The sequence below is a fragment of the Equus caballus genome, chromosome 21, assembly GCF_041296265.1.
Source record: "Equus caballus isolate H_3958 breed thoroughbred chromosome 21, TB-T2T, whole genome shotgun sequence".
In the NCBI taxonomy this organism is placed as follows: Eukaryota; Metazoa; Chordata; class Mammalia; order Perissodactyla; family Equidae; genus Equus; species Equus caballus.
The window spans coordinates 15,825,972-15,850,558 of record NC_091704.1 but is presented as its reverse complement, the minus strand read 5'-3'; the positions used below and the strand labels follow the sequence as shown (position 1 = coordinate 15,850,558).

Genomic DNA, 24,587 nt, shown 5'->3' with positions numbered 1-24,587 from the left:
ACTTTCTTTAGAGTACCTAACACAGATAATAGGCATACTTTACAGAGAGCATGCAACACCCAGTGGGGATGCTTTATGTTGAACACCTGGAATACAGTTGGCAGGATTTATGTAGCACACTTGGCACACAGTAGACACACTTTTTGGAGAGTACTTGGCACACAGTACATGCACTTTATATAGTATACCTGCCACACAGTAGGCATGCCTTATGTAGAGCTCCTGACTGGCTGTAGGGATGCTTTTTGAGGTACCCAGCACATGGTAGGCATCCTTTACATACTGTCCTCTGCACAGAGTAGGTCTACTTTATGTGGAGTATTGGCACACAGCAGCACAAGACTAGTTACTGGCCCTTTCCCTTCATTCTGTCTTTTTGGGGCCCCTGATCCTTCTCACCTTCCTGTGGAACCCTCCTCTGCCTCCCTCAGGCACTCATCTGACATCCCATTTTGCAGATGGAACCCTGAGCCCAGAGAGGGCCAGCACAGCCCACGGTCAGAGTGAGGATGAGCAGGACTCCACCCAGGCTCTCTCAGCTCTGCCCTCTGCTGTCTGCACCCAGTGCTTTCATGGCCCCCTGCAGCCTCACCTCACACTCCTCCATGTGACCTCGCCTGATGGGACTCCTTACCCCAGAGTCTGGTGTGAGTGATCCCCACGAGGCTGGTGTCTTTGTTCCTGCTCCCAGCACTCACGTCTCAGCCCAGGCCCTGGGCTGCCTGGAGGAAGGTCTTGAACTCCTGCCAGGCTGTGCTGTCCTGGGACCAGAGCCTCCCTGTCTCTGAGCTTCCCGATTCTGCTCCAAGAAACGGTGCATGACACCCACCTGGCCCCTCACGTGGACAAGAGCCCAGGAGATGTGTGGGGACAAGGCTTGGCCTGGCCTTGCTCACCTGGCACCTGAACTCTCAATTGCAACCTTTTACCTCCCACACCCTGGACTGGGAAGGCCAGGGGCAGCTGTAAACTTGGGGCCCAGAGTCACCTTTGCCCGCCCCGCAAGTTGCCCACTCCACCCCACAATGAAGGTGCTCAGTTCTGAGGATCCAGCATCCACACTGTGTGACCCTGAGCTGGTTCATAAGCCTCTCTTGCCAACACTGGCTCCCTTCCCCCACCTCCCTCTGGGCCTCCTGCCAGGTGGGGAGGAGGTAAGCAGACAGGTGGAGATAGGCTAGCCCAGCCTGGCCCTGCCAGCCTCCCAAGGTCAGGGCCCAGGGGCTGAGACTTCCCAGGAACAGGGGAGAGAAGGCTGTGTGCAGCTGCAGACAGGAGGTGCGGGCTGGGGTCCAGGGAAGGAGGTACTGGCTTGGAGTGGGGAGGGCACTGCCCATGACAGTCCAGAGCAAGCAGCCCTGGACTTCCTGTAACTGGAGGCTCTGGCGGCCTCCCACTGATTCCCTTTGGGCCTTTCCTCCTTTGTCTCTCTTCCTCTTTATCTCTTCTCCTCTGTCAGTCTCTGTGTCTCTGTCTGTCTGTCTTTCTGTTTGTCTCTCTCTCTCCCTCTGGATTTCCATGGACCCCCTCCCCTCTCTGAGCCCTTCTCTGAGCCCTCCCTGCCCTGGCCCCAGCCCACACCATTCCTGCCCCTCCCTCACACCCTTGGTCCTCGCCCTCTTTATGAGCTGTCTGTCTCTGCCTCGAGCTCACCAATACTCACTTTTCCTGGGCCCCAGGAGCTCGCCCTCCACCCTGTGTGCACGGCAGGATGCCACAGCTGAGCCTGTCCTGGCTGGGGCTCGGGCCTGTGGCAGCCTCCCCGTGGCTGCTCCTGCTGCTGGTCGGGGCCTCCTGGCTCCTGGCCCGCATCCGGGCCTGGACCTACACCTTCTATGACAACCTTCGTCACCTCCAATGTTTCCCGCAGCCCCCCAAACAGAACTGGTTTTGGGGTCACCTGGGCCTGGTGAGTGTGGCAGCAGGAGGGGTCTGGGGCATCAGGGTGTGTGGACTTCCTGAGGGGTTGGGAATGGGGGTTGGGGTTGGGCTGGGATCTAGGAGAGTGGAAGTGAGAGCGAGGATCAGGTGACCCCTCCTTGCTCCCTCACTCGTTCCTCTGCTCTGCCATCACACGCCTTTCCCATGTCCTTGTGCCCCACCCCAAACCTGCTCTGGATCCATCAATGCAGCTCTGAGGGGCTCCCAGGGCGGGCTGCACAGAGCTAGACCCCCTGTCATCCCCAGTCTCCACCAGTGAGCTTGAGATGGCCTTTGGGGCACTGTTCAGGGTCCGCTCTGCCTGGCCCGTTTCCTTGAGTCTGCTAACGCTGGGCTGCAGTTTCCCCACAGAAATTAGCTATGGCCTCCCCACCCCCACCCACTGGGCACAGCTCCCCACCCCTTCCTGGGACCCCTTCCTCTCATCTGACTCTTCCCCCCAAGGTGTCCCATTGGGCCCCGTTGTCCAACCTGGAGGAACTAGGCCACTCACTTCCCCTTTCAGAGGCCTGTTCCACTGTCTGCCCACACCCAGGCCTTGATGTTTACTTGGCCCTGCTCATGCTTAATTAAACGTTAATTGTCCAAGTACTTATTATCTATCTCTCCACCTTGATGGCAGCTCTGGGAGCAGACATGGCAGGGCCAGCCCAAGGGTGAGAGGACAGGGGGCGCTCACAACAAGCATTGACGACGTGAGTGGAGAACATGCCTTCGCCCCTCTCTGTCACGGCCACAGAGCTGACCGCCTACTCCTCCTGTCCTCTGGACCAGCTGAGGGATGAGCACAGCTTTCCTTCCCTCCCGGGGCGAGAGCTGCAGCTCAGTGGAGCACTTCCTGTGATTTCACTGTTCTCGTGACAAAGTTCAGAACGGGGATGTTCCAAAGCTCATCGTGAGGCATTCCTGGGATTCTGGGTCTTGGGATGTTCTCTGGGCCCTGGGGGCAGTGGGAATGCCGTGGTCCCTGCAAGTCTGCCTCCTGCTCTGAGGGCTAAGCTGTGAGGGCTCATCATGGACACTCTTCCCACCTCCAGCCCCTCTCTCTATGTTACCTTGGCTGAGTGACTATTCCTCTCTGGGTCAATTTGTTGAAATGCTTTGAGTCTTTGTCTCAGCATCCTTGGGAGCAGGGAGGGGTCACAGGTGAAAAGTTCAACTGCCTGGAGCACCGGGGGTATTTGTCAGGCTTGGGAATCCTGAAGGACTGGAGAGGACAATTTACCAGGAGCCAACCCTCCACTAGTTCGCATTTTAGAGGATATAGTCTCAGTTTTTTCACTTGTAAAGAGCACTATTTATGTGTGTGTCTACTGTTGAAAAGAGACAGTCAGGAGGCAAGGTGAGAAACAGAGACAGACAGGACCCACTGTGAGAGACAGAGAGACAGACAGGACCTACTGTGAGAGATAGAGAGACAGACAGGATGCACTGTGAGAGATGGAGAGACAGGACGCTCTGTGAGAGACAGAGAGACAGGCGCGAAGCTGTATGCACAGAGCCTGGCCATCAGAAGGGGTGGGAGATGCCCTCTGATTGATGGGCAGGTCTCAAGTGTGTTCCCTGGGGTCTGCCTGGCCTGGTACATCCTTTGTCTGCAAACCCATCACCACTGGGGCAACCAGAGACCCCCTAGGCATGTCAGGACTTGAAAAGGATGTGAGAATGAGCCCCTGGGTCTAGTCCTGAGTTCACTCTCCTGCCCACAAACCTCCCCCGTAATCACCTCCCGCTGTGGCCGCCCCGGGGCTGCAACCTCTCCCAGGATGAGGGAAATCCATCTTCTGGAGGCAAGGTCGGCCTCTGTGTGCAGAGCGTGTCTTCTCCCTGTGCCCTGGTTGCACCCTTGGGACTTGGAGAGGCCTCAGGAACCCTCCTGCCCTAAGAGGAAAGGAGCAGGAAGAAGCAGGGATTCCTCCATCCCTGCAGAATCTGGACACAGCAGAGGCGGCAGGGGGACAGGCAGTGGCTGCTTCTGGGGAGTGACGGCCCCTCCTTGCTTGCAGGTCACCTCCACTGAGCAAGGCATGGGAGTCGTTACTCAGCTGGTGGCCAACTACCCTCAGGGATTTGTGAACTGGATGGGCCCCGTCATGCCCCTTGTCACTCTCTGCCACCCCGACATGGTCCGGACTGTCCTCAGTGCCTCAGGTACCCATGCAGAGCTTGTGGTGGTGGCGCCGTGGTGCATCCGAGGGCTTCTAGCTGCTCCCTGCAAGCTTCTGTGTGGCCCCTCCAGGACCCCGGCCCTCTGCCCCTCTCCTCTCAGTTGTCTTCCTCTTTCCTTCCTGTTTTCACCAACCCCCATCTCACCAATCCTCCCTCCACTGCTGGTTGCCCCCTGTCCTGCTGTCCTGGGCACCCCTGGGGCCCCAAGAGGCCTGAATCCAAGGCCTTGTTCTAGGGGAATCCCCACTTGTAGAAGACAGATCTAGGCAGAGAGATCCCCGACCTCGAGTGGTGAGGAATGGGCTGGAAGGAGAGGAGTGAGGCAACCCAGAGGAGAAGCAAGGTCTCTGCTGGGCCAGGCTGGAAGGTTTCCTGGAGGAGGGGTTTCTGGAACTGGGTCTGAAACAATGAGCAGAAATTTTCTAAAGCAGAGGGCAGAGGGGTGCAGTGGGCAAGATAGCATCTGAGGCCCCCTGCCAGTCCTGGCCTCGGCCCCGCCCACCCCCAGGCCAGAGCTTGAGGGCTTGAGGCTGGTGCAGGATCTGGGCTGCTATTTTCATGGCGTCCGCCTTTGATGGGTTGATTCCTTCTACCCTCTCCTGTGGCTTGTCCTCTTAAAGCTCAACTCCCTCCTGCTCTAGGCCCCAGGAATCACCCCAAGCAGACCCCACCCCAGCCAGGCTCCCTTCTGCTGCCCTCCGCCTTTCTCGCTTCCAGATGGACCAGGCTGAACAGGGGAACAGGCAGCAGCCAACAGGGACCTTGGCTCCAACACTGAAATACTGGGTGACTCTGGGCAGGTCCCCAGCTCTCTGGCTGCCAGGGTCTCTTTCAGCTGTGAGTGGTGGAACGTCTACCCTGTATGGTCTAAGTAAAGAAAGGGAATTTACTGACTGTTCAGGCCAGGGATCTTGTCTTCAGGCATGGCTGGATCCAGGTCTCAGACAGTGTCATCAGGAGTCGGTCTTCGTCTGTTAGTTCTGTGTCCCTCTGTGCTGGCTTCACTCTCATGCTGGTCAAGATGAATCCCAGAAACGCAGCTCCCATGGAAACACAAGCTTATTCCCAACAGTTCCAGGAAGAGCTGCAGGACTCACTTTAGTTTGCCTGCTTAGGTCACAGGACCAGTTCCTCATGCAGTCACTGTGACTCCGATTGCCTGGATCGGCAGGCATAGGGTTCTCAGAGCTATTGTTCTGGGGTTCAAGGCAGTTCGATGGGTAAGAACTCAGGCCCTGGATTCAGACAGACCTGGGCTCAGGTCTCAGGCACACCACTTACGACCTGGAAGGCTGTGGGCAAGTGACTTCATATCGTTCAGAGCCTCAGTCTCCTTATCTGGAAAATGGGGATAGGAGAGAATTCAGGTGAACACGGATTCGGGATTCAAATGGGGAAGGACCCTTTCTGTCCCTGTAACTGAGGGACCTCAGTTGTCGTGTATGGAAGGTGTAGGGAGGGACCCCCAGAGCAGGATGAGCTGCTGGGTGGGATTCGCGGGGCTCAGGTCTGGGTCTGCCCTGCAGGTCCTTCCCTCTGGCCACCTGGAAGAGTAGTTCTGTTCCTCTTTGTTCCTCTCCAGATTCGGAGCTCGGAGGAAGGTCTCCTGTACACAGGGCCTGGTGAGGACTTATGGGGACGTGTGCTGCTGGTGGGTGGGGCCCTGGCATGCGGACATCAGCATCTCTCACCCCACCTGCATCAAGCCAGTGCTCTTTGTTTCCAGTAGACACCCTGCTGACCACAGCTTGCCTGCTGCTGAGGTCTCTGTGCCGCCCCCAGCTGGGCAGGTGACCCGGCGCAGACAGGAGAGGCTGTGGTGGAGATGACACTGCCTCTGTCTTACCTGGATCCCCACTTGCCTGACACCTGGTTGTGTCTGCTCACGCTGAGGCTGTGTCTGTGTGATGTCTGCTGTATGGCCATGCCTGGTCACATTTGAGTTTCCACCTGGGTCCTAGTTACAGCTGGTATATGTTACACTTATTACAGCTGGTGCATGTTACACTTGGTTACGGCTGGTGCGTGTTACACTTGATTATGGCTGGTGCGTGTTACACTTGGTTACGGCTGGTATATGTTATACTTGGTTACGGCTGGTGCATGTTACACTTGGTTATGGCTGGTGCATGTTACACTTGGTTATGGCTGGTGCATGTTGCATTTGGTTACGGCTGGTGCACCTTAAACTTTGTTACGACTGGTGCGTGTTACACTTTGTTACGGCTTGTATATGTTACACTTGGTTACACAGTTACAGATGGTATATGTTATGCTTGGTTACAGCTGGTGTATGTTACACTTGGTTACACCAGGTATGTGTTACACTTGGTTACAGCTGGTCTATGTTACCCTTGGTTACACCTGGTATATGTTACACTTGGTTACACAGTTACAGCTGGTGTATGTCACACTTGGTTACACCTGGTATGTGTTACACTTGGTCACAGCTGATCTATGCTACCCTTGGTTACACCTGGTGTATGTTACACTTTGTTATGGCTGGTATATGTTACACTTGGTTACAGTGGGTATATGTTTACTCCTCAGATCACATGGTGATGGTCTGAGTCACATCTTGGGCTTGGCTGTAGCCAAGGACATTCGAGGCATAGTGGAGTCTGTCTGGGTCTTGTCTGATGCCACCCGAGATTGTCTGGTTCTCCTGCTGGTCATGTCTGGGCCACATTTGGGGTTTGTCTGATCTCTGAGACCTGGGTCCTTCTGAGAAATGCCTGAGACCTTATGTGAGTCTTGTCTGAGGCAGGTCTTAGCATATTTCTGGGTCATGTCTGGTCCACCTCTGTAACATTAATGGGACTGCATTTCAGTCCTATCTGTGAGATACACTGAGGTTATCTTCAGGTCCATGTCAGAGCATGTTGTGTGATGTGAGGGTGTGTCATGCATGTTGTTTCATGTCAGGACATGTTAATGCATGGTGGGGTCATGTCAGATGTCCCAGGAGATCTGAGAGAGTGTTGGGCAGACACAGTGTCCTAGTTCCCTGTGAAGGCGTTTTGTAGAGTGCTGGGCTGTGCTCGGGTGTTTAGAACATGTTGGACCCTGTAGGAGCCATTCTGAGCCATACTGGGGCATGTTGTGCCATGTTGGGGTGCATCTAAGCACGTAGGGGTGTGTCTGTGGGCTCTGCCTTTGCTCGACTGTGTGCTTCTGCCTGGTCTTGGCCCCCTTTGCCTCGCCGCTCGTCCCAGCTTTGTCTGCCCTTGCCCCACTTCTGCTATGCTGCTCCTGGAGGGGGAGTGCAGACCCCTGGCTGAGGCTCCACCTTGCCTCAAAAGTCCCTCCCCTCCCCCTCTCCATGGCCCCTGATGGCTTATCTCTCGTCAGCTGCCATTGCACCCAAGGACATGATCCTCTCCAGATTCCTGAAGCCCTGGCTGGGTGAGTAACTGCGTGTGAGGGGATTGGGGACAACCTTGGGGGCCAGTGGAAGGCCCTCCCTTGCTCACTCTCTGTGGCTGCCCCTACCAGGGGATGGGCTCCTGCTGAGTGGCGGTGACAAGTGGAGCAGGCACCGCCGCATGCTGACACCCGCCTTCCACTTCAACATCCTGAAGTCCTACGTGAGGATTTTCAATGACAGTGTGAACATCATGCATGTGAGTCTCTTGAACCCAAGGTCCTACCTGGAGCCTTGGGAGCAATGGGGGCTCAGAGACATCTTGTCTGGAATTCTGGTTCTTCTGGGTAGCTTTGGGGCGATTGCTTCTCCTTTCTGAACCTCGGTTTCCTCAGCTGTAAACTGGGGATAATGAGCCTCACTTTACAGGGTGATCAAGATGATGTAATGGACTCATGTCCCTGGCACACAGTAGGTGCTCATGTGCTAGTTTCTATGTTTCCCTCTCAGAAGCCTTGGAATCCTGAGACACTGTTGATGATAGTGATGAATATTGCATGTTGAATACTGAATATGGAGTAACAAACCACTTTTCAATATATAAGGTTTTATTATTGCTAACAAGTCTACAAGTCAGTGAGCTGCTTCTTCTGGACGTGGATGGGGTCACTCATGTATCTGTGACCAGCTGTGGGTCAGGTACTTTGCTGTTCTGGGCTCAGTCCTCTCATGTGTTTGGGGCTTGGTTGGCTGCAGGCTGGTCTAGGATGCTCTCAGCTGGGACAATCCTCTCATGTGGTTCCCTCCCTCCAGAAGTCATTTCAGGCTGTTCACATAGCACAGGCCAGGTTCCAAGAGGCTGAGAGGAAGCTGCAATGCCTCTTGAACTCAAGGTTTAGGATGATCACTCATCATTTTTACCACATTGGCCAAAGCAAGTCCAAAGGCCAGCCCAGAATGAAAGGGTGATGAAATGGGCTCCTCCTGCTCATGGAAGCTCACAGACTCGTTGCAAAGGGTGGATGTAGGGAGGTGAAGCATTGGAGGTGGGGGTTTTGTGAAGTGCCTGGGACTTTTCCACACTTGCAAGCTGACAAGTAAGCTCATTACTGTTTTGTGGATCCTGCCAGAAGACATGAGACTCCTGAACCAGAGACAAAGGACAGTTTATTACTGATGGCTCGGCAAGCGGCATGTGCCCATTGTTGGTTTGCATTCTTTCTCCAAGTCACCAAATCCCATGAGGATGAAACAGGTGGGCTTCCACGGATGCCTGCTCATGCAGTATGTTGCAATGCACAGGAGGAGCACTAGGTTTAGGAGCTGTGTGAGTTTCATAGCAATTGGAAGCAAGCCTGATATGTGCCCAGGAGGAGACATTTCCTCTTCCCTCAATGTTGTTTGCTGCAAACACAACTCTGAGAAATGGCCCAGGTAAAGAACATCAGGGCCTTGTGTTTTTGGCATACCCAGCAAGAATGTGCAGGGTGCTCATGGCCCATGGAGGACTACCGCTACAAGCATAGGGGAGAGTATCCTAGCCAATTTATAACAATAGGATGATGAAAGCTGGCATTTATTGAGCACTTTCTATATGCCAGAAGTTACATGGCAATTCCATGACGTGTATTGTCTAATTTAATTTTCACGTCCCTATGAGGTGGATATCCTTTTTCCCCATTACAGATGGTGAAACTGAGGCTGAGAGAGGTTAGGGTGTTGCTCAAGTTCACACGGCAAGTGAGCTAACAAGTGGAGCTGGGATTCCAACCTGGTTTGTCTGAAACAGAAGCAGGTCATCCGACCTGTCACTGAGGATTTGACAAGTGGAGCCCAGAGGTGGGCCATGAGCTGGCCAAGGGCACACAGAGTGTAGCAGGTGGAGCCAGGACTAGAATGGAGGTCGCCTGACTCCCAGCCGTGGGGTCTTCATGTCCTCACAGTAACAGTGTCCACTTCCGCTCATGCCTGTTCCTCCATAGGACAGGTGCCTGGGGCCAAGAGGCTGGGTCTGGGGTGCCCCATCCTGGTGTTGGGTTGGGGCCGGGCTCAGGGGAGGCCCATCCCAGCCCCGGCTCAGCCACTTCTCTGTCCAGGCCAAGTGGAAGCGCCTGACCTCGGAGGGCAGTGCCTATCTGGACATGTTTGAGCACATCAGCCTCATGACCCTTGACAGTCTGCAGAAATGTGTCTTCAGTTTTGACAGCAACTGCCAGGAGTGAGTCCTTGCCCAGGGGCTTGGAACAAGGGCCATAGATGCAAGGGAATAGACAGAGGGAGGACTTACCACGACAATCAGAAGGGTCTTCCTGGAGGAGAAGGGTCTGAGCTGGACACCAAAGTGCAGGGAAGGGGAAAGAGAGAGAGAAATCTTTTCAGGTAGGTAGAAATGTTTGATAGAGGACAGGAGGCTAGGATGAGCAGAGCGTGTGCAGCAATGAGGAGACACCTGGGAAGTGAGGTTGGAGGTGTAGGTGGGGGTAGATCTTAATGACATTCAAAACCCAGGCAAAGGGCTATGACCTTGACCCTGAGATTTCCAGGGAGCCGTGGAAGGTCTTTGAGCAGATGATGGTTGTGGTCAAAGCTGAGCTTGGACATCTGACTCTAGAGAAGACTGACTGTCATGTAGACACGTGTGGTGTTGACAATGGATGCACGGAGACTCAGGAGGGGCTAGGTCCATTGTCAGTTGGGAGAGGACAAAGTCTGAGCTGTGTGGACAGTTTCGGAAGGAGAAGGGGCAGATACTGGTAGGATAGAGGGGAGAGAAGCGTGATGTCTCAGCTGTGCCCTGGGCACCTGGCGCATGGAGGCAGCTCACAGAGACAGGATAGGAAGCAGGGAGAGAAGAAAGACTGGAGAGTCATGTCTCCTGCATCATCCCCACCATCCATCTGTGGGGCCATCTTTTCCTGGAGACTCTGTTTCCCCATTGGAAGTAGGGCCTGGCTTCTGGTGGGAGGTGCTTCCTGGGCTTCAGGTGAGCTAAGTTGTTGCCTCCCTTCATGCGTGCATCCTGCAGGAAGCCTAGTGAATACATTTCTGCTGTCTTGGAGCTCAGTGCCCTTGTGACAAAGCAGCACCAGCAAATCATCCTGCACATGGACTCCCTGTACCACCTCACCACTGACGGACGGTGCTTCCGTAGGATCTGCCGCCTGGTGCACGACTTCACAGATGCCATCATCCAGGAGCGGCGCCGCACCCTTCCCGATCAGGGTCTTGATGGCCTCCTCAAGGCCAAAGCTAAGGTCAAGACTTTGGACTTCATTGATGTGCTCCTGTTGGCCAAGGTGGGCTTCTCTGGGACCTGAATTCAAGAGGGATGATGCACCTTGATTTCAAATGTCAGATAGGAGAACTTGGACTTGATCCAGACGGAACTGGGGAGCCATGGAAGGTGCTTGAGGAAGGGAGGGATGGGTCAGGGTATGTTTTAGAGATGACTATGTTGAATGCAGGCTCCGGGGGACTGCTAAGTCTGAAACTGATGCTGGGCAGGGCCTGGGACTTTACTTAATAAGTTAGTCATATACAGATATATAGATGACTAACTTATTAAGTCTAATATAGATACATTAGACTACAGCTATATATACCTCAGAAGCCTGGATCAGAGCAGCCCACTTATTGCTCACAGCAGTAACAGTAGCCAGAGCAGAAGTGTGGCTCTGGTTCCCCATTCCCAAGTTCCAAGAGAGTGACATGATGCTTTTGCCTGTGCGTGCCACCATGCTTGCATCACGAGAGAGGTGTCCCCACAGTATGTATCTTGGAACTTACGAGGGCTGACTCATCTGTCCTTTCTTCCTTATGGTGAGAGAGACAAGGAGAGGAGGAGAGGAAGGATGTTCTGGAATATAAGCAGATCTTCAGTGAGAAGGCAAAGTCTGTAGGTTCTGTAGGGTTATCTCCAGGGGAGATAAGGAATCTCTGGATCTACCATCCAAGAATGTGAGCAAATGGCTCTGGAGCGATGCTCAATCTCTAACTTCCAAGGCAAGTTGCCAGTCAATCATCCTGCAGCCCAGGTTGCCAATATATTTTTCTCAGAAAGCCCTCATCATGTAGAACCATGGAAATATTCATGGATCATTGATTCCTCCCACCAGGGACAAGGGAGGAGGCGAGGATGCCAAGGAGGAGGCCTGTGGGGTGGGGCCTCTGGGGATAGGGACCAAGGGAGGTCCAGGAGTGCAGGGTTGGCTTGGGTTCCTGGGCGGATGATGGAGCTCAGAGATTGCCTCAGGGCCCCTAGGAACTGGTGATTTTGGGGGTCTTGCTTTCTCTCCAGGATGAAGATGGGAAGGAACTGTCAGATGAGGACATCCAAGCTGAAGCTGACACCTTTATGTTTGGGGGTGAGGCTACAGAAGGGGCAGGGGCATCTCTATTCCAGGGACTTGGCTGGTGGTCTCTGGACAACCTCATCGCCCCCCCCCCCATCCTCCCCACTCTCCCTGGGACCTTAATGTCAGTGCATGGTGCACCTTCTGGTGCTGAAGCCTCCCAGAGACCCAAAGCTGTCTGGCTGCCTCTCAGGACATGACACCACAGCCAGCGGCCTCTCCTGGGTCCTGTGCAACCTCGCGAGGCACCCAGAGCACCAGGAGCGCTGCCGGCAGGAGGTACGAGAGCTCCTGAGGGAACGCGAGCCTGAAGAGATTGAGTGGTGAGTGCAGGTGCACATGGTCTGTTCCTGAAACCCTCTCCTTGCCTCTGCTCCCCAGCTGGGAGTGGGAAGTTCTCTTCATTGATTCTGTCATTTTTGCTTAGTGGGAATAGGAGCAGAGCCCAGAGGCAGGGTCAGGTTCCCAGCCGGGATCACAGGGGAAAGGTTTCAGCCTTCTGGGTAGAAGATCTGGGCGGCTGAGAGAATTAGTGCAATGTGTGAGGGCAGATCATGCCCCTCAGGACATGTTCAGAGAGTGAACCTCCCTTCTGCTCCCTTACTTTTCTCTCTGAAATCACATTCTTTCAAACATCTTCACCGCCTGGATGTTTGCTGGGCTCCTAACTCCTACCATATTGTTCAGTCCAGGGTTCACAGGGGACACCTGGGGATTGAAGTCACTCAACTCTTGTCCATGAACACCTCTACCTTCATCCATCCAGTCCCCATTCAGAAAACACTGCCACACTGCCTGCCCATCCCCAATTCTGTGCCGTCCCCAACTCTTCCCAGCCCTATCCTGTGTCCTGGAGACCCGGGAAGCACCCAGACCCGGCCTGTGCCTTCCACGAGCTCCCAGCCTGGTGGGGGATCGTCTCAGGTCAGGACACTCCCTGTCCATGTGGGCAGGACCTGGGTTCAGAGCAGGACAGGCAAGACTGAGGGTGGAGAGAGTTCTCAGCTGAGACCTTGAATGCTGATCAGTAGACATTTGGGTGTAGTTGTGTGCGGTTCTGTCAAGAAGATAGTGTGGGCAAAAGTGGTTCCAGTCTGCACATTAAAAGTGTAACTTTGAACTCTCTACTTTTTTTACAAAAAATGAGTTTTGGAAAAGTAGTTTTGAATGAGATAAACGATGATGAGAACAAGTTCTTATTGCACTAAATGAGACATTACAGAGAAGACTAGGGTTATCCTTGACGCTGTAAGTTTGGTTAACATCCATCACCACACACAGTTACAAACTTTCCTTTCTTGTGATGAGAACTTTTAAGATCACTCTCTCAGTAGCTTTAAATATATAATACAGTATTGTTAACTAAACTCACCGTGTTGTACCTTACATCTGTTTGGGTACTTTTGGATAATTTTGATAAAGTCAAATTTGTGAGAATTTTCTTTTGCAGACATTCCCTTCATCCATACCCTAGGGTTCTGTGGGTTTCCTTTACCACTTTTAGAGTAAGTTTACCAAGTTTCTGAAAAGGTCAGGTGGATTTTCATTTGAATTGGATATATTCTACTGGTTGAGTTGAATGTATGATTGACCTGTGTAAAATGGATTATTGCACAATATTGACACACACTATCCCAGAGTGTGGAATGGATATCCATTTCTGGATATTCAAAATATCTTTAGTCACCTAATAGAGTCTAACATTTTTGCATAGAGATTTTTTGCATATTTTGTTAATTTAACCCTTAGAATCTTTTGTTGCTACAGTGAATCATATCTTCTATTTGGACCGAGAGAAGTTTATAAGTCCATTTGGAATATACAGATTTCACTTTTCTCACTAAGTTTAATCCAGCTTTTATATTATTATTATTATCATGTTTTCTTTTATTATCTTTTCTAACTGGTTGTTATTTCTACATAGAAAAGCCAATCATTTATGCATATAAATTTTGTGCCTACTGAACAGAGTAAATGCCAAAGAGGGAGTCTTGTATCAGCAGGAAAAATCAAGATCATTTAATTAAAGCTCTTGGAACAACTGGGAAGCTAACTGGAAAACAGTTAATTCAACCTGCATCTCACATCTCATAACAAGATAAGATACAGATGAATCAAAGATCAAAAATAAACAATAAAAGAGTCTAAAAGCTCTAGAGGAAACCATGGAAAATTATTTTATAGTTCCAGGGTGGGGCAGGCCCTATTTTTATTTCTGATGAGTGAGATTCTCTCTGAGCTAGCATCTCTTGCCAATCTTCCTCTGTTTTTGCTTGAGGAAGATTAGCCCTGAGATAACCTCTGTGCCAGTCTTCATCTATTTTGTATGTGGCATGCTGCCACAGCATGGCTTGACAAGTAGTGTAGGTCCCTGCCAGGGATCCTGGCCTCTGTCCCAGGGCTGCCAAAGTAGAGGAGGCTGGACTTAACCACTATGCCCCAGGGCTGGCCCAGGAAGGCCGTATTTTTGACACAAATCCCAGGAGACAGACACGAAGAGATTGATATATTGTTAAATGAAAAAGATACAGAGCAGTGTATAATATATAGTATGCTACTATATAATTATTTTAAACTTTTTATTGAGATTATGATAGTTTACAACCTATGTAATTTTTTAAGATGCAAAAATCATAACTCTGGAAGGATACATAAAAAAATAACCTCAGCAAACTGTGAGGAGGGTAATGAGTGCTGGTGGGCCATAGGGACGGTATGTTGTAGTTTTCCAATGCAGAAGCAGTTAACTGTATCAGCTATTAAAAATTCAAATCACTACCCAACAAAAAAGGGGTTAAAGAAATAGAATTCAGCCCCCTTACCAGATTTTCATTGTTTATAAAAGATTTCCAGTGGATTCTCTTCTGTTTTCTAAGCATAAAATCACTCTCTGCCAAAAATGACACATTACCCCCACATTTCAAACTGCATTACATCCGTTTTTCCCCTTGTCTAATTGCATTAGCTCGTATCTCTAGTATGATGATAAATAAGAGGAAAACATTGGATCTGTTTCTTTTGCTTCTTTCTCACTTATCTGCCTTTGATTTTGGTCTCTTGCCATAGAGAATATATTTTTTTATGCCAATTTGTCAACCTTTTTATGGTTGGCATTTGGGTGTTATGTTTTGCTAAGAAAAGCTTTTAAAAATATCTGACTAAATTTTCTCTGTCTGGCACTGTGTAATATTGCTTTTCTTTCTTTTTTTGTCAAACCACTGTATTGAGGTATGATTAATATACAAAAAGCTGTACACATTTAATGTACACAACTTAATGAGTTTGGAGATGTGTGATCCATCTGGAATTTTTTGTTGTTGTAGGGAGAGAGGGTCTAACTGGGCAGGAAGAGGGCTGAGGGGGTCTCTGTTTTGGCTCCCTGGGTAACTGTTGGAGGCTTTCCTTAGGGACGACCTGGCCCAGTTGCCCTTCCTGACCATGTGCATCAAGGAGAGTTTGCGGTTGCATCCCCCCACCATGGGCATTTCCCGCTGCTGCACCCAGGACATTGTGCTCCCAGATGGCCGGGTCATCCCCAAAGGTGCCCTCAACGTCAAGGGCAGGAGCATCCTGGGTAGAAAGAGGGGCCCGTCCTGCATGCGGGGACCTCTTCCTGACTGGCCCCTCCTCTCCCACAGGTGTTATCTGCATCATCAGTATTTTCGGGACCCACCACAACCCATCCGTGTGTCCAGACCCTGAGGTGCTGCCTCCCCCCACCCTCATCCTTGTCCGCTCGCCTAAGGGGACCCAGGGGAGAGTGCAGGGTTCTGACCTGGCAAATCAGACATTACCTCCCCCCAACATACACACGTCTGACTCTCCAAGGCTGGCGGTCCTCGGAGACCCCACCCAGCAGTCCTATCTTGGCGTGGCTCACAGGTCTATGATCCCTTTTGCTTCGACCCAGAAAACATCAAGGAGAGGTGACCTCTTGCCTTTATTCCCTTCTCAGCAGGGCCCAGGTGAGGACGGAAGGCATCTGAGGTGGGGATGTGGTGATGGGGGCAGGGGTCTGGGACTGAGATCCCAACATGACTGTGAGGGCGGGAAAAGGGGAAAACTGAAGATCGGCAGAGTTCCAGCTCTCCTTCCCCCCTGCCCCAGAGGTTATGGGTAATGGTCTGGGGCCTGGGGTCCGTGGTGTGTTTGGAGCCCCTGCCCCCTGTCTGCTGGTCTGAGCTCGGGCTGCAGTCTGGGCCAGGCTCAGGGGATGTGCAAGCCCTCGTGGGGTCCAGGCATCTGTCTGCTTGCGGGCAGGGATGGGGATCCCGGGACAGGTTCCGGCGCGATGGTGCGGAGATGAAGGTCCTGGGCGCCTTCGAGCCCCCACTCCCGCCGCAGGAACTGCATCGGGCAGACTTGCGCCATGACGGAGATGAAGGTGGTCCTGGCGCTCATGCTGCTGCGCTTCCGCGTCCTGCCGGCCGGGGAGGAGCCGCGCCGGAAGCCGGAGCTGATCCTGCGTGCAGAGGGCGGACTGTGGCTGCGGGTGGAGCCTCTGAGCGCGGGCCCCCAGTGACCCGCGGCCTCCGGACCCGGGATCCACCCCGACCCCACACCTCACTGTGCAGATTCCCAGGAATAAATCTGTGCTGTCACCTCTGCCCCAGCCTATAGGGAGCCAGCAGGGGGCGGTGGTGGCTGCGGAGGATGGGGAGGGGATGTGGTGGGTGGAGGCGGGGCTGGTGTTTCTGAGTCCCACAGCCTGACTGCCTCTCCCGCTGACCACAGGGGCCCACGCCGCTCGAGGGTTCTTCTAGAAACCAACGAGGGACTTCATCCTGTGGGCAGTAGGGAGCTGTGGGAGGTGTCTGAGCAGGAGGGGGCCAGGGTGGTGGATGGACGTAAGGGGCACATTTGAGTCTCTGAGCCAGGGAGGAGACCCCATCATGGCAGATTCATTCCTCCGGGCTGCAAGTGCCTCTCAGGACAGAGATCCGCAGCCAACCTAGGACACAGGGGAGGAGGGCCTGCAGGCCGTACCCCGGCAGCCTCCCCAGGTCTCTGAGGTCCCTTTCTGTTCTTGCTAACAGCGCCACTCCTGTGTCTGCCCCTCCCAGTGGGGCCCAATGGTGACCCCCTGTCCCGCCTTGAGGAAGCTCCTTCTCTTTCCCTCTCTGGGACCCCTGTTGCTGCCCAGGCAGCCTGGCCAGCAGATACTGGCTGAGCCCCCACCGTGTGCCTGGTGCTCTCACAGTGTCAGGGGAGGGCTCATGTCCACCCTTTTCCCCCCAGGTTCCTCTTTCATTCCCATCACAGGCCACCCTGGCCCAGCTTGAGCCATCCCATGACTTGAAATTCAAAGCTGGACCACTGGAAACAAAAATCATCTCCCAAGATCTCGCGCTGTGGGGAAGGTTGCTTGGGCTCAAGTCTAGGCTCTGCTGTATGACTTGGGGACATCAACTCCCCTCTCTGCGCCTCAGTTTCCTCAACTATATAATGCAGACAACAGCAGTGCCTACCTCAGGGTTGTCTCAAGGACTCCACATGAAAGACTTAGAGCTGTGCCTGGTGCACAGTAAGTACTCAATAAGTGTGGCCATTACTACTGTTCCTCTCAGAAAGCCTGGCTCTTAAAGCATGTTGTCTTTCAAGACTGCGGTTTCTGTGATGAGTTGGAAGAGTCTGTGTGGAGCTCAAAGGCGAGGATTCTAGTATTTGTGCTCACTGTATCAGCTCCCCCCGCCGTGTGGGCCACGCCTATAGGAGCAACTGCTTCTGAGGTCGTGGGGCACCTGGGAGTGCAAGGAGGCAGGAGAATGAGAACAACCTCAATCAGCGTCTGGAAGCGACGTCCTGCTATGAAGGGACGTTGATCTCCTTCCACAGCCAAGGAGACTCTGCACTGCTGAGCCCCTGCAGAGCCCTAGAACCTCCTCTCCAGCTCATCTCGCCCCTCCCTGCACTTGGTCACCCTGGCCTCCACCCTGACCTCCCATTGTACCCAGTCTTTCCTCTCCTCAGGGCCTTTGCATGGCTGTTCCCTCTGTTGGGATGCTGTTCTCTCAGATCTTCTGTGATTGGGCCTCAACATTCAGGGTCGACTGAAATGTCACCTCCTCATAGAGGTTCTTCCTTCACTGCTGCAGGACATTTAAAATTCTGACGTGGCTGAGAGTTTGGAAAAAGGGCCAAGTATGGACGATTTTGCAAATAGGGCTGGTAAAGCAAGATGATGAATATTTACTAAGTCTACTATGCAGCAGCCGTACAACGTTTTCAGAATAATTGTCTTAAAGAAATTCAGTGAACTACAAGAAAACAGATAGACAACTAAATGAAATTAGGAAAATAATGCATGAAAAAATGAGAAGTTTAACAAAAAAAAATAGAAACCATTCAAAAAATCCAAACAGAAATCCCAAAGTTGAGAAATACAATGACTGAACTGAAGAACTCAGCAGAGTGCTTCAACAGTAGACTCAGCCAAGCAGAAGAAAGACGTAGTGAATCATTCTCGAAAAGAAACAATCTAGGCATCATTGGAGTCCTAGAAGGAGAAGAGAGGGAGAAAGGAGCAGAAAGCTTATTTAAGGAAATAATGCCTGAACTTCTCAAATCTGGGGAAAAATTTGGACATCCAAGTTCATGAAACTAAAGAGTCACTCCCAAATTTTGACACAACCACCTTCTATATATTCTCTCTATATCACGTTATAATAAAACTGTCTAAGATCAAGGACAAAGAGAGAGTCTAGAAAGCAGAAAGAGAAAAATATTTCTCTCATTTGAGAGAACCCCCACAAGGCTATCAGCAGACTTCTGAGCAGAAGCCTTGCAGGTCAGGTTAAGTGGGGTGATGTAGTCAAAGTCCTGAAAGAAAAAAACTGTGAACCAAGGATATGTTTTCTGGAAAAATTGTTTTTCAGTTATGAAAGAGAAATAAAAACTGTTCCAGACAAACAAATCTGAGATAGTTCATCACAGCTAGACCCGCCTTACAAGTCATGCTGAAAGGAGTTCTTCAAGGTGCAATGAAAGGACACTAATTAGTATCATGAAATGTGAAGGTATAAAAGGTTGCTGGCAAAGGTAAGTATATAATCAAATTCAACATATGCTAATACTGTAAGTTGGTGTTATGTTAATCACTTAACTCTGATATAAAGCTTTAAAGGACAATAATTTTTGAATGGATTCACAATATAAAAAGGTAAATTGTGATATCAAAACAAAAAATATGAAGAGGGAGTGAAATGGTAGAGTTTTTGTGTGTGATTGAGTTAAGCTGCTCAGCTTAAAATAGACTGTTATATCTATAATATGTTTTATGGAAGCCTCAGATTAACCACAAAATAAAAACCTACAGTAAATACAGAAATGATAAGGAGAAGGGAATTAAAGCATACCACTATGGAAAACAATCAATTCACAAAGAAATACAATCAAAGAAGAAGAAAGGAACAAGAAGACTAGAAAACAGTGAATAAGATAGCATCCATAAGTTCCTATCAATAATTACTTTAAATGTAAATGGACTAAATTCTCCAATCAAAAGGCATCGAGTGGCTGAATGGATTCAAAAACAAGACCTAGCTGTATGTTGCCCACAAGAGACTCACTGTGGCTTTGAGGACACACCTAGGCTCAAAGTGAAGGGATGGAAAAAGACATTCCACACAAATGGAACCAAATAGAGCAGTGGTAGCATTACAGACAAAATAGAGCAAGTCAAAAGTTGTAACAAGAGACAAAGGAGGTCATTCTATAATGATAAAGGGGTCAATTCATCAAAAGGATATAACAACTGTGAGTATGTATGAACCCAACATCAGATGACCTAAATAAATTAAGCGAATACTAAGAAAACTGAAGGGAGAAATGCATGACAGTACCATAATAGTAGGAGACTTTTATCCCTACTTTCCACAATGGATAGATCAATAAGGAAACACTGCACTTGAATTGTCCCTTAACCAACTGGTCCTGACAGGCATACACAGACCATTCCACCCAACAGCAGAATACCATTCTTCTCATAACCAACTGGACCTAACAGGCATACACAGACCATTCCATCCAACAGCACAATAACATTCTTCTCAAGCACACACAGAACATTCTCTAGCATACATCATATGTTAAGCTACAAAACAAGCCTTAACAAATATATGAAGATTGAAGTTACCAAGTGTCTTTTCAGACCATAATGGTATGAAACTAGAAATCAATAACAAGAGGAAAACTGGAAAATTCACAGATGTGTGGAAACTAAACAACACACTTCCGAGCTAGCAATGGGTCAAAGAAGATGTCCAAAGGGAAATAAAAAAAATCTTGAAACAAAAGAAAATGGAAACATAAAATACCAAAACTTGGGATGCAGCAAAAGTGGTTCTTAAGAGGGAAGTTTACTGTGATAAACACCCACATTAAGAAAAGAGAAAGATCCCAAATAAACAACCTAGCTTTACATCTCAAGGAATTAGAAAAACAAGAACAAACAAAGCCCAAAGTTAGTAGAAGGAAGGAAATAAAAAAGATCAAAGCAGAAATAATTGAAATATAGACTAAAAAAACAATAGAAAAGATCAACAAAATTAAGAGTTGGCCTTTTGAAAAGATAAACAAAATTGACAAAACTTACTAGGAAAAAAAGAGAGAAAACTCAAATAAATAAAATCAGAAGTGAAAGAGGAGACACTAGAACTAATACCACAGAAATAGAAAGGATCATAAGAGACTACTATGAATAATTATACGTCAACATATTGGACAACTTAACAGAAATCACTAATTCCTAGAAACGTAAAATTTACCAAGACTGAGTCATGAAGAAATAGAAAATCTGAACAGACCAATAACAAGTATGAAAATTGAACCAGTAATCAAAAGCCTCACAATGTGGCCCGGCCAAGTGACATAGTGTTAGGTTTGTGTGCTCTGCTTCGGTAGCCCAGGGTTCGCTGGTTTGGATCCTGGGTGTGGACCTAGCACTGCTCGTCAAGCCATGCTGAGGTGGTGACCCACATAGAAGAGCTACAAGGATATACAACTAGGATATACAACTATGTACTGGGGCTTTGGGGAGAAAAAAAAGAGGGAGATTGGCAACAGATCTTAGCTCAGGGCTAATCTTCCTCACCAAAAAAAAAGCACACTGAGAAGAAAAAAAAACAGGCCAGGGATCACTCCACACTATCCAAAAAACCCCAAACCAAACAAACAAAACCCTCACAATGAAGAAAGCCCAGAATCAGAAGGTTTCCTGGGCGAATTCTACCAAACATTTAAAGAATTAATGCCAATGTTTCTCAAACTCTTGCAAAATATTGAAGAGGAGGGAATACTCCCAAACTGATTTTATAAGGCCAGAATTATCCTGATACCAAAGTCAGATAATGACATCACAAGAAAAGAAAAGTACAGCTCAATATCCTTGATGAATATAGATGGAAAAATTCTCAAAAAATATAGGAAAGCAAATGTAAAAGTACACTAAAAGGATCATACACCACGTTCGAGTAGGGTTTATTCCTGTCAAGCTAAGATGGTTCTGCATATGAAAACCAATAAATATGATACACAACATTAATAGAAGGAAGGATAAAATCATACAGTCATCGCAAAAGATGCACAAAAAGCACTTGACAAAATTCAGTATCCTTTCAGGATAAAAATTCTCAGCAAATTGGACATAGAAGGAACATATCTAACAAGCCCACAGCTAACATCACACTCAATGGTGAAAGGCTGAAAGATTTTCCTTTAAGATCAGGAACAAGACAAGGATGCCCACTCTCACCACTTCTATTCCACATAGTACTGGAAGTCCCAGCCAGAGAAATTAGGCAAGAAAAAGTAGTAAAAGGCATTAAATCAGAAAGGAAGAAGTAAAATGGTCTCTGTTTGCAGGTGATTTGATCTTATAGATAGAAATGCCTAAGTTCTCCACCAGAGAACTGTTAGAACTAATAAACAGAGTCAGATCAGTTCCAGGATACAAAATCATTCAAAAAAATCAGTTCCTTTTCTATACTCTAACAATTAAGCATCTGAAAAAGAAAAAAAGAAAACATTCCCAGTCACGATAGCACCAAAAACAATAAAATCCTTAGAAATAAATTCAACCAAGTAAGTGAAAGATCTGTACACTGAAAACTCTGTGTTATTGATGAAAGAAATTGAAGCAGACACAAACAAATGGAAAGTTTCCATGTTCATGGATTGGAAGAATTAATGCTGTTAAAATGTCCATATTACCCAAAGTCACCTATGGAGTCAATGCAATCCCCAGCAAAATTCCTATGGTGTTTTGGAAATAGAAAAACAATCCTAATATTCATACGGAACCATGAAAGAACCAAACAGCCAAAGCAATCCCAAGAAAGCACACAGCCAGAGGCATCACACGTCCCGATTTCAAACTAAAATACAAAGCGATAGTAATCAAAGCAGTCTGGTACTCACATAAAAGCAGACACATAGACCAACGTAAGAGACTCAAGAACCCAGAAATAAACCCACACACATACACTCAACTAATATTTGCCAAGGGAGACAAGAATACTCAACGGAGAAAGGACTGTCTCTCCAAAAAAATGGTGGCGTGAAAACTGGCTATTAACATGGAAAAGAATGAAATTAGACCCCTATCTTACACCAGTCACAAAAATTAACTTGAAGTGGATTACAGACTTAAATTAAGACCTGAAACCATAAAACTCCTAGAAGAAAACATAGAGACAAAGTTCCTTGATCTGATCTTGGCAATGATTTCTTTGGATATGAGACCAAAAGCACAGGTAGCAAAAACAAAAATTAACAAGTGTGACAACATTCTTTTGCTTCTGTAAAGCAAAAGAAACAACTGACAAAGTGAAAAGACAACCTATGAATGGGGGGAAATATTTGCAAACCATATGTTGATAAGGGATTAATATCCAAAATATGTAAGGAACCTAGACAAATCAATAGAAAATCAAATAATCTGATTACAAAATGGGCAAAGGACCTGAGTAGACATTTTTTCAAAGAAGATACTGAATTGGTCAATAGGTTCATGAAAAGATCCTCAACATCACTAATAATCAGGGAAATGCAAACCAAAGCCCCACTGAGATATCACCTCACAGCTGTTAGAATGGCTGTCATTAAAAAGACAAGAGATAACAATTGCTCCCAAAAATGTGGAGAAAAAGGAACCTTTGTGTCTTGTTGGTGGGAATGTAAATGGTACAGACACTTCGGAAAACAGTATGGAGTTTCCCCAAAAGAAAAAAACAGAACTATCATGTGACCTAGCCATGTCACTTCTGGGTATTTATCCAAAGGAATGGAAATCACTATCTCACAGAGATGTCTGCACCCCCATGTTCATTGCAGCATTGTTCACAGTAGCCAAGACACCGAAACAACCTAAACGTCCATCAACGGATGAATGGATAGAGAAAATTTGATGTATACACTCCATGGAATATTATTCACCCACAAAAAGAAGGACATTCTGCCTTTGTGACAACATAGATGGACCTTCAGGGCATTGTACTAAGTGAGATAAGTCAGACAGAGAAAGACTAACACTGTATGATATCACTTACATGTGGAATCTAAAAAAGCCAAAATCATGCAAAGGGTAGATTTGTGGTTTCCAGGGGCTGGGGGGTGCGGGAAATGAGGAGATGTTGGTCAAAGGTTACAAACTGCCAGTTAGAAGAGGAATCACTTCTGGGATCTACTGTACAGCATGGTGATTACAGCCGACAATACTGTATTGAATACTTGAAAGTGGATGAGAGAGTAGATCTCAAATGTTCTCCCCATAACAACAAATGGTAATTCTGCGGGGTAAAGGGAGTGCTAACTAACTTCATTGTGGTGATCACTTTGCATGTCTAAAATCATCACATCGTATACCTTAAGCTTACTCAATGTTATGTGTCAATCACAGGTCAGTCCAGAAGAAAGATCAAGTCTATTTTGTCATAACATGAGCCTAAGCGACCCTGCTGCCTTGGGTTACTATTTGCTTGGAACATCTTTTTCGATCCTTTCACTTTCGACCTATTTGTGTCTTTGATTCTGAAGTCGGTCTTTCATTTATTTATAATTGAGGTCATATTGGCTTATAACATAGTGTAAATTTCAGGTGCACATTGTTACACATCAGTGTCTGTGTAGACGGCATCATGTCCACCACTAGTCTAGCTTTTATCAGTCACCATACATGTGCGCCCCTTTACCCCTCTCACCCCACCCCCCTTCTCCTCTGGTGACCACTAATCTGTTCTCTTTATCTATGTGTCTCTTTGTTCATCTTCCACACATGAGTGAAATCATATGGTGTTTGTCTCTGTCTGGCTTATTTTGCTTAACATAATACCCTCAAGGTCCGTCCACGTGGTTGCAAATGGCAGGATTTCGTCTTTTTTATGGCTGAGTACTATTCCATTGTATACATACACCGCATCTTTATCCCTTCATCATTGAAGGCCCTTGGGCTGCTCCTGTCTCTGGTTACTCGGTTCTGCTCAGCTGGGTCTCGGGCTCCTCCAGTGGCTCTCCGCAGGCTCGGGAGCTGCTGGCCCGGCACCACCTGCACTGCTGCTCCCGGGATGTCCTGGGGTGCTGGCTGCGCCGCTGCCAGCGGAGCTGGTACACAGGTGTCACTGTCACTGTCAGCGGAGACGGCGGACTTACAGCCCCTGCTGCTGGTGGAGCTGGTGTGGGGTTGCCACCACTGGGGGCTGGGTTCCCAGCTGTGCTGAAGTCCCTGTTGCTCCTGGGTGCGGATGCCGCCTTCCACCGCTGGGGGC

At 48.9% G+C, this 24,587-nt stretch overlaps 1 protein-coding gene across 1 annotated transcript; it reads left to right on the top strand.

The window, feature by feature from the left end:
- Positions 1-1,580: 1,580 nt before the first annotated feature.
- Positions 1,581-15,645, top strand: LOC100069758 (cytochrome P450 4F11-like). Its single transcript, XM_070246084.1, has 9 exons — positions 1,581-1,909; positions 3,948-4,092; positions 7,462-7,515; positions 7,606-7,733; positions 9,571-9,692; positions 10,500-10,770; positions 11,772-11,838; positions 12,020-12,149; positions 15,465-15,645. The coding sequence occupies exons 1-9, from the start codon at positions 1,712-1,714 to the stop codon at positions 15,526-15,528; spliced, it is 1,179 nt and encodes a 392-aa protein (XP_070102185.1). The 5' UTR covers positions 1,581-1,711; the 3' UTR covers positions 15,529-15,645.
- Positions 15,646-24,587: the final 8,942 nt, after the last annotated feature.

Excerpts from the sequence above, each read along its gene's own strand:
- LOC100069758 (XM_070246084.1), top strand. The coding sequence starts at position 1,712 with ATGCCACAGCTGAGCCTGTCCTGGCTGGGGCTCGGGCCTGTGGCAGCC. Across the intron at positions 4,093-7,461 it reads GACTGTCCTCAGTGCCTCAG|CTGCCATTGCACCCAAGGAC; the intron begins GTACCCATGCAG and ends ATCTCTCGTCAG. Across the intron at positions 9,693-10,499 it reads TTTGACAGCAACTGCCAGGA|GAAGCCTAGTGAATACATTT; the intron begins GTGAGTCCTTGC and ends TGCATCCTGCAG.